The 16,881-nt window shown below is 43.5% G+C and overlaps 1 protein-coding gene across 3 annotated transcripts in view; it reads left to right on the top strand.

Annotated features, from left to right (window-relative positions):
- Positions 1–4,891: 4,891 nt before the first annotated feature.
- The window catches only part of ANO10 (anoctamin 10), a 244,512-nt gene continuing 232,522 nt past the window's right edge, over positions 4,892–16,881 (top strand). For all 3 annotated transcript variants that reach the window (XR_014475034.1, XM_083188677.1, XM_083188679.1), the window contains exons 1-2: positions 4,892–5,039; positions 7,881–8,040. Coding sequence is in view for 2 of the 3 variants with exons in the window: in XM_083188677.1 (XP_083044803.1) it covers positions 7,899–8,040 (142 nt within the window). In the remaining variant the exon portion in view is untranslated. The remainder of the gene's footprint in view (positions 5,040–7,880; positions 8,041–16,881) is intronic.

Below are 16,881 nucleotides of genomic sequence, written 5' to 3'. Positions count from 1 at the left end.
GATCAGATTTGAGATCCATGCCGAATAAGTCCCATAATTAGATAGGGTGTTTTTGAAGATAATTTATAGATACAAATTCTGTAAAAGCAAAAAGAAAGCAAGTCATTTTGGGGGCTATTCTAATTGTCTCGCTCCCCTGCGTGTTCACGGAGGGGAGTGATGGCGAGCGTCTGCACATGTGCAATATATGCGCATGTACAGACTCTTGATGCGAGGGGTGGTGACAAGGGGTTGTGCCCATGGGAGCGCCAAGTGTTTCATGGGTGTTTCCATGAAAACGCTGGGCGTTTCCATGTAAATGCACCCATGACGCGGGTGCGGGCAGCTGACTCACAGGGCGCTCATAGATGTGAGACACCACATGTCGGCGACCATCTAATGATTACCTCCCCACATGCAGACTGCAAATGGATGTTTATACAAAACATCCATTCACACAATGGACAAAGGAAACTCGGCGTGCGAGGGGGGGTGGGCGGCCGTGCTGGTGGCACGTGGGGTTTGGTGGACTCTCAAAGCTAATAAATTTGCAGCTTTGCAAGTCAACCAGAATAAGGTCCTTTGTATCTGGAGCAAACCATGTGACTAACTGCTATGTAAGGGGAGCCAATGGATTTATATTTTTTCTGTGCAGGGTAAATACTGGCTGCTTTTGCATGAAGGCCACAAAGGTTAGACAGCTTTATTTTTATGTGTGTGTGTGTGTGTGTGTGTGTGTGTGAAAATATTCTGATCTAAATCCTCTATTCCTCCCCTTAGAGCAGTGGTTCCCAACCTGGGGTACAGTATGTGTACCCATGGAGTTACACTACAGACCGGTTAGTGGTACTTGAAAGTATTATTGTTAATGGTGAAAGAAGAAGTCCTCTGGGCACACCATAGGCATGGAGCATGTTCAGGGCCTTCTGCTGGAAGGATTTGGATGAGAACTTCAAAAAAGGTATGACATCATGGGTGACATTCTATGGATTGAGATAAATGCGCATTTTTTTTATCGCACCACTTCGCACTTTTGAAAATCGCAAGATTGGCCCGTTTTTCGCATATTTAATGAGATGCGAAAAACGGGCCAAATAGTGCGAATAGGTGCGAGTTGGTGCGATGTCTTTAGTCCTGAAAATGTGCGATTTTCATGTCTGAAAATCGCACGTTTGCAGGAAATCGCAAATTAAAATAAAAAAAAACCAGCGCGGGGTCCCCCGCCAGAGCATAACAGCCCCGGGCTCATTGAGCCGGTGCTGGTGACATGAAATCAGGGTCCCGACAAATAGGGGTCCCCTTGATTTAATGAAACCAGCACCAGGCTCAAGGTCCGGCGCTGGTTCCCGAAATACGGGGGACAAAATGACTAGGGGTCCCCCGTATTTTAAGAACCAGCACCAGACCCAACCAGCCAGCAGGGTAATGCCACAGCCGGGGGACACTTATTATATAAGGTCCCGCGGCCAAAGCATTATCCCCGTGGCTGGTCAGCATGGGCAGGGGTCCTGGGAAAGTGGGGACCCCCCAATGAAGGGGTCCCCCCCTCCAGGTCTTACCAGCCCATGCTGAAAGTCCGGGGCTGTCCCCGATGCCCCTGGGCGGTGGGCATCGGGCTGATGGAAAGTGTAAAAGATAGAAGAAAAACTATTGTTTTCTACTGTAGAACTATGAGTCCCAGCAAGCCTACCCCGCATGCTGGGACTTGGAGAACCACAAGTCCCAGCATGCGGGGCATTAAAGGGCCCGCTGCCACTTGTAGTTCTACAGTACAAAAAATAGTAAAATAAAACACACTGACACCCTGAAAAATAAAAGTTTAATACACACATAACACACACACTGATACTTACCTACCTTGAGCCCGTAGGTCGGTCCCTGGATCCTGGGCTCCTGGACAGAAGAGTCCGGTTCCGGGGCTGGTCCGGGGTCCTGGGCTCCAGGGCTGATGTCTCCGGGGTCCAGGATCCGAAGTAGTCCAAAAGGGGTTCCTAAGGAAGGAAATCCTACTCACCTGGTCCCCGTCGACGACCTCGGCATCCTCTCCGGCAGACGTGCTGCTCCCAGCTGGTACCCGCTCACGGACTGGAGAGACGCAGAGATTTTCATCTTCCGCGCCTTTCCTCCGGACGATTCTATTGGCCGCCTAGCGGCCAATCAGGAGCCGACTTTCTCGGCTCCTGATTGGCCGCTAGGCGGCCAATGGAATCATTCTGAGAAGAGGCGCGGAAGATGAAACATCTCTGCGCCTCTTCAGTCCGTGAGCGGGTACCAGCCGGGAGCAGCGCGTCTGCCGGAGAGGATGCCGAGGTCGTCGCCGGGGACCAGGTGAGTAGGATTTCCTTCCTTAGGAACCCCTTTTGGACTACTTCAGATCCTGGACCCCGGAGACATCAGCCCTGGAGCCCAGGACCCCGGACCAGCCCCGGAACCAGGACCAAGGCCCCGGAACCGGACTCTTCTGTCCAGGAGCCCCGGACCCAGGATCCAGGGACCGACCTACGGGCTCAAGGTAGGTAAGTATCAGTGTGTGTGTTATGTGTGTATTAAACTTTTATTTTTCAGGGTGTCAGTGTGTTTTATTTTACTATTTTTTGTACTGTAGAACTACAAGTGGCAGCGGGCCCTTTAATGCCCCGCATGCTGGGACTTGTGGTTCTCCAAGTCCCAGCATGTGGGGTAGGCTTGCTGGGACTCATAGTTCTACAGTAGAAAACAATAGTTTTTCTTCTATTTTTTACATTTTCCATCAGCCCGATGCCCACCGCCCAGGGGCATCGGGGACAGCTCCGGACTTTCAGCATGGGCTGGTAAGTCCTGGAGGGGGGGGACCCCCTTCATTGGGGGGGTCCCCACTTCCCCAGGACCCCTGCCCATGCTGACCAGCCACGGGGATAATGCTTTTGCCGCGGGACCTTATATAATAAGTGTCCCCCGGCTGTGGCATTACCCTGCTGGCTGGTTGGGTCTGGTGCTGGTTCTTAAAATACGGGGGACCCCTAGTCATTTTGTCCCCCCGTATTTCGGGAACCAGCGCTGGACCTTAAGCCTGGTGCTGGTTTCATTAAATCAAGGGACCCCTATTTGTCGGGGACCCTGATTTTATGTCACCAGCATCGGCTCAATGAGCCCGGGGCTGGTTATGCTCTGGCGGGGGACCCCGCGCTGTTTTTTTTTTTATTTTAACTGTTTAAACTTTTTTTTACACCAGAACCCTGCACAGATCATTGCGATCTGTGCAGGGTTCTGGCTAATTCGCCCATCAGAACCTGGTCTGATTTTTGGGCGAATTATAGACACACTTTATACAAATCGCATACCATTAAATATGCGATTTGTATACTTTTTCATGTGAAAACATCTGGATGCGATGTGCTGCGAAAAGCAGCCATCGCATTTTCAGTGTGTCCAACTTGTTGGCCAAAATCGCACTTTTTTCACATTTTCGCAGCTCATTAAATATGCGAAAATGGAAAAAAATGCGAATTCGGACGTTTTTACGAAGAAAATCGCTAAAGTCTAATTATCTCATCCCATAGAATGTCACCCATTGTCTGGGATGCCTATTGGAGTGGCCAGGACCTCTGTCCCTTGTCAAGTTGGTGTACACCGGGCAGACCTTTCACCCAGGGAGTGTGTTCTGGGACTTCCACTATATGGATTTTGATGGAAATGTCACAGATGGGTGACAAATGGTCTGGGATGCCTATCTGAGTGCTTAGGTTCCGGGTGTGACTTCCTGTTGGTGGAAGCCATGGAGGACATTTACCAGGGGAGCCTGTTCTGAGCCTTTCAGTGCCAGTTTTAGATGAAAAGTTCACAGAGTGGTTGTAATTTGTTTGGGAAGCAAAATTCGGAGGGTTGGGAGTTCAGGTGAGCTACAATGCCTCCTAAATGAAATCAATCTTTGGGCAGAGTGTACTCTGATGCTAAAAGAAAGGCAGCAGCAAGAGTATACTACCCATATTAGGTTGACATACATTGGGTCGACCACTGAAGGTCGACACATGAAATATGTCGACATGGCTAAGGTCGACAGGGTTGGAAGGTTGACACAAACATTAGGTCGACAGTCAAAATGTCAACATGTTTTTCACTTTTTTTTAAACAACATGTGCCGGTATCCTTGACAGTGTCCACTATGTCGACATTTGGAACAAAAACCGTGAAAGACTCATGTCGACCTTTTGACTGCAGATCTACTCATTGTCGACCTAATGCTTGTGTCGCCATCCAACCATGTCGACCTATTTAAGGTGTCGACGTAAGGCCTGTCGACCTTCAGTGGTTGACCTAAATTGGGTCGACCAAATGACCCATACCCAGCAAACATATCCTGTATACTTTACATGCATCAGTTCTTTTAAGCATTAGTTAGTAAACATTAGTTAGAAAATCAGACTTGATTATTAATAGCTCATAGCTCATTGTGACTCCTTTCCACTGCATTAATGGTATAATCCTGACTTAAACAATTATTGTAAAGCTGCAAAAATTCCAATAAATTGTACGTGGGATAGAACCTGGGGAATGGCATCTTGTTATATAATTACAATTAGCATACATTGTCCGTATACATCCCAAAATAATCACATTGCCATCTTGCACAGCATGAAAAGGTGGTGGCTGTGCTGCAGAAAGGAATGCAGTGGTACCTGTATGTGCAATATGGGTATACACTGACTCATGCAGACAGGCTCCCCAATCATCATGCCTCCTGTCAGACAGGAAACCAATCAGAACAGAGAAGAGCTGTGACACTGAGGGCTGGACCGTCAGCTGTCACTGTGCGGCCAATAGAGGGACACATATTGTTACTGCTTTGGTCAGTAATTGTAGAGACATTTTGTCATACTCGTTACATAGAGTTTAAGGAGTTTTGTCTTCGGCAAAATGGCCGATAAGGAAACAACTATGTTAGCTTAGGCTATTTTTTCTCTTGTGGCCACAACTCTGGGGCAGTGAGAAAGTGCTGCTGAATGCTCGTCCCTGCCTCTGATCCTCCCGTGTGTGCTATTCCTGTCTGGATGTGAGTGCTAGCGCTGCCTGGAAAAGGGGAAGTAAGTATGAGACATATGGATGAGTATGAAATAGCAGACTGTAACTACGTACTAGGCTTGTATGGTTTGACACTTCACCTGTTCTGGAATGCGAGTCCCAAAGTGTTTATGACAATGCATGCTGGGTCTTGTAGTTCACGCTGTCTGACTAATCACCTCAAGCTGTTGTCGTGTATACAAAAAGTTATTGATGTAAACTTTGTTGCATTATATGCAGTTGATAATAGGGTATAACATGCTGGCCATGCCCATCTTTGTACCACCTGACCTGTTACCAACAGAAGAGGATCTTTTAGTGCTGCATTATTAACAAAACAATGTGAGCGTGTAGAAGGACCCTGTTACACAGTTGCTTTTTTTATCTAACATACAGATTGATCAATGTACAGTATTGTGGATCACAGCAAATTTGTTATTCTTGCTTAGCTCCTTTTAAGGTTCCATTTATCACATCTCACAGTTGAAATGCAAATGAGGTATTATAATAACTTAATTCGCAAAGTAAAATTTAAAAATGTACAATCAGAATTTTACGGGGACACGGGTTCCAGTGGCATCCTGTGTTGCCAAATAGCTGGAAGCAGAGTCATTTGGCATTGCCACACCTACTGTGCATTCTCAGACTACCTGCACATACATCAGTGGGGGCAGTCGGACTTGGATCTAGAGGATCCCTCTCCAGTAAAATATGCACTAAAGTAGCCCATTGTGTACTATGGGCTAACATTATCTTTGTGTGGTATTCCTGGCTAGGGCCAAATACCAGAAAATGCATTCCTGAGCATGGCACTGTTTATAACACAGCTCTGTCAGGAGCTATTCAATTACGGCCTCTCAGCCACATGGTAAACTCTTTATGCAGGTTTTTCCTTGCAGCCATCATGTTAAGTGCACCCCTGGGGTTTACAATGTATGGTAACCCATAAATCTTGAGCACTTAATGTGGCATCTATGGGTTAAAGTTCATTAGCCAGGAAAATTGGCTAGTTATTGAATAGCTCTTGGGCATTAATCCCAATGCTACAGTTGGTGTGTAGTCCAGCAGTTAATTGGCTATGCATCTAAAGGTGCGTACACCCTGGGCAAAATATCAGCTGTTCAAATTAATTTTGATTAATCATCGATATATCTGTTCACAGATATATCGTGTTGGCTGTGCAACACAGCCGATGCCCGATATATCTAATGATATATCGGCGCATTGTGCGGTGTGTACGGGCGATCTGCCGACCACTCGTACAGCCATGGCAGAAACCACCGATGATTGACAGCTCAGTGGGTGGGCACATGCAAATGCGCCCGCCCATTTGTGAGGTCAGTTCTGACGGATCGGGCAGTGTGTATGGAGAACACGCTACCCGATCCGTCTGTACATATATCTGCAGATCAGTTGCGCTGGAGATATATCTAATAGTGTGTAAACAGCTTTAGCAAGGTTCTAAAAATGAAAAGGTGATGTTGCCCATAGCAACCAATCAGATTCTGTCTGTCATTTCCTAGGATGAAATAGAGAAATTATAGTCCGAATCTGATTGGTTGCTATGGAGAACATCACCTCTTTTCATATTTAGAACCTTTAGTAACGTAACCCCTCAGAGTCCTTTAGGTATCTGCTAGTTATTTAGGAAACTACAATTGATTTATTAAAATATTTCTATGCGTTTACAGTTTACAATATAACCCTGCTTTATTACTGTGTGTAGTATGGTTTAACACTCGATTATGGGGGTTATTCAGACCTGATCCCTGCTGTGCGAATTCGCATGGCGACCGATTATTTAAAGACTGCGCATGCGTACGAATTGTAGTGCTCATGTGCGAGGCCAAACAGTGACAAATTTCAGCGATTACTCTATTTGCAAGCCATTTGTAAGTTGATTAACAGGCAGCTGCCATTTGCAGGTATCACCCGGCCATTTTCTGGGAGTGTCCGAAAAATCCAGGCGTTCCCAAGCGCTGTCAGGGAGGGTCTGTGATGTCAGCTTCAGCCTCAATCAGCCTGATTTTATTGCACACTTGTAGAAGGGTCAGAGTTACACACAGACACTGGAAAAATCATGTCATAGTGAGTTGCGTATGGATTTGCAGCTGGCCACTTGCACAGGGCGCGATTTCATGTCTGGCAGGTATCTGATCGCAAGGGGGCTCTGCAAAGTTGCCCATTAGCGATCAGGTCTGAATCAGGCCCTATGTCTGAAAGATAACTGCTTTAGTTGCATGATCATGTCGTCCCCAAATTTGACAGTCAATAGGTTAATCACTATTGGTCGACAGGCAAAAGTTCGACATGCACTATGTCGACACATGCAAAAGGTCGACATGAGTTTTTCTGTGGGGGTTTTGAGTCTATAACATAGGTTGACATGGACACTGTATTAGTGTGCCGCATTCCCTCGCATGGCTTGGCTCACTATTATCATCTTAAGTCCACTTGATTGGTAAAGTATTTAAAAGTTGGTTTAAAAAAAAAAATCTGGGAAAACATGTTGACCACCATGTCAACCTTTTGGCAATGTTGACCTAATGCATTTCAACCCCTTTTCATGTGTCGACTTGTCTGTTGACCAATAGTGGTCGACCTAATGACCTCATTCTGTCCCCAGTTCTGTAGCTGCATGGAGCAGTTGTTAGTGTCTCACGCTTTGCTTTGGTCTTGGGAATATTTTCTGCAATTGTATACAGTAGTTGTCTGAGGTAATGTCAGGTGGATACAGGCATATTTAACCTCTGTTTACCTGGATCACCTATCTGCGGAACCAGTTCAAGTTGTTTTCTCATCAAGTTCTTTAGAATCCCTTTTATTGTAAAGCTGACGCTTATCATAGTTGTCTGTATTTAAAGGAGAGATCTCATTCCAAAATGAAGAGAGGCCCTTTCAAGGAAGCGCTTCATTTGGAGCCCGAATTCAAACCATTGGTGGTGATAGAACTTGTGAAAGACGTCCAGGAGGAAACAAAAAAATGGCTTGTTAACAAAATTGCAGACAAAAAGAAAAATGGAGGTAAGCACTTACCACTTTTACTCCTTGATCTCCCTCATCTGAAAGTGCAGACTCGGAGGTATGTGAAGGCTAGTGTATTAATAGTCCGTACACTGGGCACATCGATCTTTCTTCTTAAATAACAAGCTGCACTTGCCTTGCCATAGCCCAGATTCCACGCTGTAGTTTGATTAGATTATTGTGAAATGTATACTTGTTTGAGTTACTTAGTTTATGAAAGAGCAGCTTACCAAGACAATATACACTTCCCAGCATAATATACCAGTGGTTCCCAAACTTTATACTTTGGCACCCTAGGGTGCCTTGGGACATTTGCAGGGGTGCCTTGGGTCCATAGGCGAATCTAAGGGGTGGTCCGGGGAAGCACAGATTAGACCGCCTGGCTGATCAAGTCTAGTGCTAGGACCCGCGGCACTGCTCTCCCAGTGGCAGCCTGTCACAGCCACTGGCGCTGATGAGCCGTGTAGGGCTGTGATGGGTGACTTCTATACTGAAACTGCAGCCTGCACGGGAGTGGCTGGTGCGCAGGCTGCATTGACAAGAGACAGTGACCCAGCTGTGGCTGCAGCGCGGGACTTCACCTCCCTTATCTGCCTTATGCTGCCTACCACCAGTCCAACCTGTCAACCATCCGACTGCTACCTGTCGCTCTTGACATCGCCAGACGACCTGCTATCTGTTTCCCTCCCTATCATCAGGCTGCCTGATACCTGCCACCCTCCCCATCGCCAGGCCCCCTGCTACCTGCCACCCTCCCCATCGCCAGGCTGCCTGCTACCTACCGCCCTCCCCATCGCCCACCTGTCTGGTAAAGTGGCAACAATTTTGTGTAGTATTTTTTTTAAAGTTTTATATGTATACATACTGTAGATAAAGTGGATACTGGGGACGGAGAGGTGCAGGGGAGACATGGGCATAGAGAGGTGAAAGGGGTACAGGGGAGATGTGTTAACAGAGAGGTGAAAGGGGGAAGGAAATGCTTGGGTCAGTTATCCAGGATCAATTACATTTGTGGTCAGTGTAAATGTCAAAACCAGGGCTTGTTGCTTCCAGTTATAAATTATGAGGACAAGCGGCCATAAATCCTGCCCCCAGACTGTGGGCCAGATGCACAAAGCTTCAAAAAGTTGTAAAGTGGAGAGTGATAAACCACCAGCCAATCAGCTCCCAACCACCATTATACTGGCTGTTTTTGAAAATTGACAGTTAGGGACTGATTGGCTGGTGGTAAATCTCTCTCCACTTTATCACTTTTGAAAGCTTAGTGCATCTGGCCCTAAGGATGACATATAAACACATTATACTGTATTATTTTCTGAATAACAAACATGTGGCCTAGAGGCGCTGTGAAAAACAATTCTGACATCTAGAGTGCTGTGGCGCAAACAAAGTTTGGGAAGCACTGGCTTTTACGCTAATCAGAATCAGCAATGAAGTGAACAGACCTGTTGGTGATACAAGGCATATATTTTAAACCTTAATATTTCAAGAGGTGTACGACTTACTATGGGGCTGATATGGAGATTAACGCAGTATCGATGTTGTACGCAGTGGAGTGATTTTGTTGTTTTGTTTATTTTTGCTACTGCGTATACTGTAAGTCACACTGCACATGCTCTGCAATGGTGTGTGCAGTGAGTGTTTAATTCCCAGTGATTAACCATCAGGGATTGTTTGTCAGATGCAACTGCGATCACATATGCAGTAAACCTGGCTACGATGTCTTAAGTTATTTCTGCATATGCAGTATGCATGGCTCCAGCATCTTACTTACTGCCACGCTGTGTGACCATAGGCTTATTAAGAAGGTCTATTATCGAACAGTGTGCATCTGATGTATACGTTTTACTTTAGAAGCATCAGATCTCAGACGCCTCCAGTGGGCGTCTCAATACATATCCTGACAGCTACAACATTTGCATATAGGGGATTATTTAGACTTGATCGCGCAGGTGCGAATTTGCAGGCTGGGTGATAATCGAATGACTGTGCGTGTGTACAGCACGCAGTATGCCTGAGCAAGGTCAGACAGCAGTAAAATACAGCGTCTTTCTTTTTTAATCGCTGGCTGTACGCAATTGTTTGACAGGAAGCTGGTAGCTTTGGTGTGCATCTCTGAATCAGGCCATATGCGTTGCAAAAATGGTACAGTATTTTTGAGTATTGACTAATTTATTATCATTTTGCTGCCATCTCTACATCAACAAAAAGGCACCTGCCTGCTGGGATTGCAGATCAGAAATGATGGGCAATATATAGTATGAGGTGAGGGGATGGTTTTAGAAGTCTCCAAAGATCTATAATACACGGTTTAATGTGGAATTTCTGAGTGTGACACTTGATTTGCTATGTCAGCCTTTTTTAAACATATATTTTAATGACATAAACAGTGTGTCCGCAAAGAATATACATAATGGCCCTTATTCAGATCTGATTGCAGTACAAATTTGTTCTAAAAATGGGCAAAACCATGTGCACTGCAGGTGGGGCTGATGTAACATGTGCAGAGAGAGATACATTTGGGTGGGGTGTATTGAAACTGAAATATAAATTGCAGTGTAAAAATAATGCAGCCAGTATTTACCCTGAACTCACACAAATCTAACTCTCTCTCTATATACATGTTACATCTGCCCCACCTGCAGTGCACATGGTTTTGCCCATTTTGAGAACAAATCTGTACAGCAATCAGATCTGAATAAGGGCCAATGTTTGAAATGTACTTGGATAAAATATTAAATCTAGCAATAGTTTTATTGGCTGACATATGCCAGGGACAAGTTGGCAGATTGAACTCTATAAACTGGAGACCACTCTCACAATATTGGCTCCTGACATTTAAAAGAAAATAGTTCTCTTTTATAAATTATTTCATTTTTTTAGAAGAGGCAGGGAGACTTATTTTAGGGTTTTTTTTTTTTTTGGAGAGTTCATGTACAGTGTTATTGATTTCTCTACATGTAAGGCCCTCTTCCACTAGTGGGAGATATCGCATGCGGTACAGCACCTCGCATGCGATACCCTGCATCTCACCTGGCAGCAGGATTTCATACAATACATCGTCTGCAGTCCTTTTGCATACGATGTATCGTATGCGAGCCCAGCAAGGGCTGCAATAAATATTCATGGCAGCCTTTCTGATCTGCAACTGCGATGTGCACGGGAAAGCGCCTCACATCGCAGTCGCAGGTAAAGGTCATGGGATGTGACACTCTTCATGCAACCCGTCACATCAATTCACCGGAACCGCATTAAAAACGCTCGTGGCACACTAGTGGATGGGGCATTTAGAGAATTATTGTATATTGTATATATTTGTAGGCCAGACAAACCGATATAAAAATAGTAGAGCTGTGTTTTGGTTTTGGTTCTAACTCATCATGGTGTTTTGCAATTTATGCATAATTGTACAGTATCACCCAACTTTTAAATACTGTCTGACTCATATTCGAGATCAACCTGGCAATGGTTGCCACATGAAAAGGTCGATGTGAGTTTTATATGTTATTTTTGGGACTTTTTCATGTTTTATTATCTACATGGAATTATCTAAATGAAAGTGTGCCAGGTGCAGCGGTAGCAGAGTGTGGCACCATCACAGAAGCATGGCCAGCCAAGGGTAGGTGCTATACTAATTATGGGTCCATGTCAACAGGTGTTGACATTGACACACAAAATATATGAAAACTCGTGTCAACCTTTTCATGTGTCCACCCTTTTCACATCGACCTCTTGCTTACATCAGCCTCTTGTCAGTGCCGACCTAGTGCATGTCGGCCTTGAAGCATGTATTGACATTGTAAGGAAATACATAGCATTGTGTGTGTGTTTCCAAAAGTGAAATATTGATCTGACCTTTAATGCATTCTTCCGCCACTGGAGGGCACCGTGGTAGAATGGTACTATGCATACAGATGAATTAATGTATCTCTTCTATGATTTGTGAATCAAATTATTATATTACCTTTTTTCCTCAATTAATGAATTACTAACATCAGCAAGTATAGTTACTTTGTCGATATTCATAATATTGACAGCATGATATCAATGGGACAATGCTAACACAGTTGTAATTTTTTCAAAGTATATAAACAGTGTTAACATACTATAGTAACTTCAAACATGATGCTTCCCGATAATGTTTAAAGCTATAATACAACACTGTTACAACCTTTCAAATAACATCAGAACCATGGCAGCATTTTCCTATTGGTCTCACACTGTGGACAAATTGGAGGGAATCCTAGTTCCCATCAACAATGACTGGGAGCAGAAGACTGTGTCAGCAGTAAGGGCGTAAGATGTCCAATCAGGGAGTGGTGGATACCATCATGAGGGATCTGGAGGATTGTGGACCGGTGTGGAGGTGCAGAAGCAGGCAGAATTTCGAGGCGCCAGGTGGATGGATGAGTAGTGTGTCAGAAGAGTTGGCGATGAAGAGATAATGGATAGCAGGAAGTTTGGGTGGATCCGGAATTCTAGTGGGGGCAAAGGAGAACAGTAGTGGGGGAAGTGGAGTGGTATAGATGATACTGGTTAGGTTGCTGGTGTGTGAGGTTAGGCTGAGCCTGGGAGGGAGACCAGGGCAGGGGGTGGGGATGGCATTGGGTGAGGGCAAATACACATGATGGCAGTAAATAGTCAAGCACATTTAGTTGGTACTCAGGACAGTAAGCAGTTGTGAGAGTTATAGTGAAATATTCAAGCCCTATTTAGAGTGCTCGGCGTCTAAAGCACGTTTGTAGGTGATGGTTCAGGCTGGAGTTTCAGAGTTGAATATGGATTGCTAGAAACAATTGGCCTGATTCAGAGGTGTATGCAGTTGCATGCGCCCCTGCAATTTCATTAATAGCGGACCTGAAAATATGTGCTAATGACTCAGCTGCCATTGTAGGCATTGAGATACCCACCGCTAGAGGGAAATTTACTGAAGGTCAAGTTTGGATGATTTGCTGCAAAAGACCCGATTTTATGAATTGTGTATTTACTAAGGATTCTTTGCATTGAAGTCGAATGTCAAATGTAACATACATCATCTAAGTTCTATCAAGAGCCCTATTAAACTTGAACAAAAACTTGTACTCCACCACTTCTAAAATTCAACTTGTGAAAAGCATTTTAATTCTGGGTATACCAAACAGAATGGTAATAAAAGCCTACCAATACACTTTTCACATTGCAATGCCCGATTGGACCTGGGACCTCGATCCTGGGTCCGGCGCTTTCACATTAAGGGGGTGCTTCATCACTGCTCGCTAAGCAATGGTCAATTGCTGCTTAGCGCCACCTGCTGTACGGCTGAAAACCTGCCCCCCACTGCCGCCAAATCCCCTCAGTACATTGCGAGGGGATGTGTAAGATAACACCTCCCCTTGCATGCGTCTCACTATCAAATTATTATTAATTTATACCTACTTTTTTATTATTATTAAGTATACCTACTTTTATCCTGGCCGCACATCTCCGAATTCGGGGCGGGCGCTGACAACATCATGTCAGCTGCCCACCCCCAGCAGGCATCGGCCCACCCGCATTCCCAGGGGAATGCAAAGCGTTTTCATGGGGACGCCCATAAATTGGGCCGGTGTCTGCCCCCCTCCCCTACCCATAGGAATACATAGTCGCCAAAGGTATTCATACTGTGGCCCTGCACATGCGCAAATATATGCATGCGCAGAACCACACCACAGCTTCAGTGCGGCGTGATAGGAGGGGTGAGTGAGGCGGACTCCACGGGTAGCAGCTCCTTCTATGCGTTTTCTGCTTGGTGCACTTTTTCAAGATTATTTTTGCTGCTCCAAACATCTTTTTTATAAGACAAAAACTTTATTTGGAAAAACAGAAGTGGTCATCCAAATTAGAGGGAACCTCCTGTTAAAATGCCTTGTATACAGTAGGTTATATACAAGTTCCATATGTCTCCTTATGAGTTAAGGAGATATATAAAAATGGAAATAGATAAAAATATATATATATATTATATATAAAATCGATGCATATTAGAAATAAATAAAAAAAAAAAAAAAGATAGGAAGAAATATACAACCTCCCAGATAAGCCAAAGATGAAAATTAATTTTTCAAAGGGGGAACATAAAGCGTTAAAGAAAGACTAATCATGAAACCGTCAGACAAGGGAGGAGTAGTGATTCTGGATAAAGACTTGTATGAAAATTAAATAACACACCTACTATTAGACACCACCACATATGAAGCCAACTCAACAGAAAGATTCTCAATTTTTTTTTTATATACATCCAAGATGAAGCTTTGAATTTGTGAATCCTGAACCAAAACGAATACAAATTCATCAAACTAGACTACCCAAAAATTCCCACCTTCTACTGTCTGCCGAAAATACATAAAAAACTCACAAACCCACCTGGCCATCCAGTTGTTTCCGGCATACAATCTATCTCTTCCAACCTCTCCATATACCTAGATTCATTCTTACAACCACTAGTATCTATGCAGAAGAGCTATCTAAAAGACACCATCCACATCTTACAAATTTTTGACAAATTAGAATGGAAAGACCACTACATATTGGGAACAAGTGGCATGACATCGCTATACACATCCATTAGACATCAAGAAGGATGCACCCATACCTATAATTACTTAACAAAGTTCACTTTATCAAACCATCGAATAAACTTAATTATGGAAGGGATAGAATTCATATTTAAACATAACTATTTTTGGAATAATGGGACATTCTACGTGTGGAACCGCAATGGGCATATCCTTCTTGCACTCTTATGCTCTTAGTTTCAAAATGGGAGGATGACTCCATTTGGTCAGATAACCGATACCGACACAACATCATACTGTGGAAACGCTTCATAGATGACGTCTTCTTTGTTTAGGGAGGTACAGAAAAAAAAATTGAAAGAATTTAAAGACTACATGAATATGAACTCCTTAAACTTACGTTTCACCACCAATACCAGTAAAAAAGTGTTATTTTCCTAGATCTGGAAATCGGCATCAAAGTAAACAGTATCATTACCAAAACTTATACAAAACCAGTTGATGGCAATAACATCTTAACAATACAGAGTAATCATCACAGAAATTGGGCGAAAAGCATTCCTCTAGGTCTAGGCCAATGATCAGAACACCTTTTTGGAACAAAGTGCAACCATGATAGAAAACATCATCCAAAAGGGTTACAATAAAGAACTTCTAAAAGAACAATTAAATTCAGTAACTATTATGGATCGTAAAGAAACCATCAAATATAAGTCAAACAATCCACAGAACACTAAACAAGATATCACTCTCATCACACACTTCAACAGTAATCACCGATTGTTGGAAAAGATTCCTGAAATAAATTGGCACATCTTAAAACTAGATGAGGACCTGACACAAATGTTAACAAATAAACTGAGAATACTTGATTAAAAAGCAAGAAATTTAAGACCAGATTTGATGTCAAGCTTTCTACATCCGAAACAGCCAAACCCAAAAGGACAACATGACAAATGGTTTCTATTTATGTCTAAACTGTAGAGAATGTAAAAATGAAAAAAGAACATCAACAAACCCAATAAAAATGTCTCTCTGAAATACAACAAAAAAGAATACCAAATTAAAGAACATATTTCTTGTGAATCCGAAGGCGTCATTTATTTAATTAGCTGCCCCTGTGGCAAACAATATATTGGACAAGCAAAAAGACAGTTAAAAATAAGACTTTCAAAATATATATAATAATAGGAAAGGACTGACAACTTATAGTCTGTCCAACCATTTTTTAGAAGCTCATGAGAAAAACCCGGCTGGCCTCCATTTTATTGGAATTAAAAAAGTAAATCAACATTGGAGAGGTGGCGACTACATCAAACATCTCAAACAGATAGAAACAAAGTGGATCTTCTAATTAAAAACATTATTTCCAAATGATAAATATTATAGCCTGGTTCTAGGCGGTGATTTCATGTGGCCTGCACCAGCTCACTGACTGGGTATTTTGACGCTTAATGGTGACTTGTAGTGCAAACTGAGGCGTAAGTTTCCATAATTCAACTGAATACAATCTGAAGACAAAGACGCAAATGAAAACGTTATAATAAATATGCGATTTTTTTTAATTTTTTTTTTGTTTCCGCAATAATAGAAGATAATCTCACCCAAAATCACCCTCTCCCCACCACACCCCCAGTGTCTTACATCCACAGCATATGTACAAAATCGGGAACATCAATTGTACCATCAAATCTATGAGGACCATATGCTGTCTCAGAATGAGCCTCTTACCTAAGGCTCCATGGCCTTTGCAACGTTAACAAATTTATAGTGGCTGATTAGGACACTCCCAGAGAATGGTCCCGACCTGCATGTGTTTTTCTTGGACTCTCCCGTCTTACTGAGTCTGGAGATTACTTTTCCCAGCTCCTTTCCGTTATAGACAACATGACGCTATGATATCTGAACTGCTGCAGCTGCAGCTTGCAGGCTCCCAGCTCTTCTCTGATGCTACAGGGAGTGGATGGATTTTTTTCTGACAAGCTCACACAGTATCCATAAGGGCATGAGGGAGAGCAGGTAGAACACTTTCCTCCCCTTTGCTCTGCTGATTGGCTAGATTAAGTCTGGCGGGTCTCAGAATTTTTTTTTTGTTTAAAAAAAACTTTTATTGAGAATAAGATGCCAGCAACAAACCTGTGACCCATTAAGGTGTTTTAACACAAAGTTTGAGAAGCACTGGTCTAAAAGTTGAGATCATGACACTAATGTTTATGCTGTGGTGGTAATAAGGCGCTGATACATTTATACACATTGAATTTTGGACCAAATTACTGTTCATTCAACATTTTAATGTAATATTTACAGG

The sequence above is a fragment of the Crinia signifera genome, chromosome 5, assembly GCF_055691185.1.
Source record: "Crinia signifera chromosome 5, ASM5569118v1, whole genome shotgun sequence".
NCBI lineage: Eukaryota > Metazoa > Chordata > Amphibia > Anura > Myobatrachidae > Crinia > Crinia signifera.
Note: the sequence above shows the minus strand (reverse complement) of the source record. Positions and strands in the feature narration are given on the sequence as shown.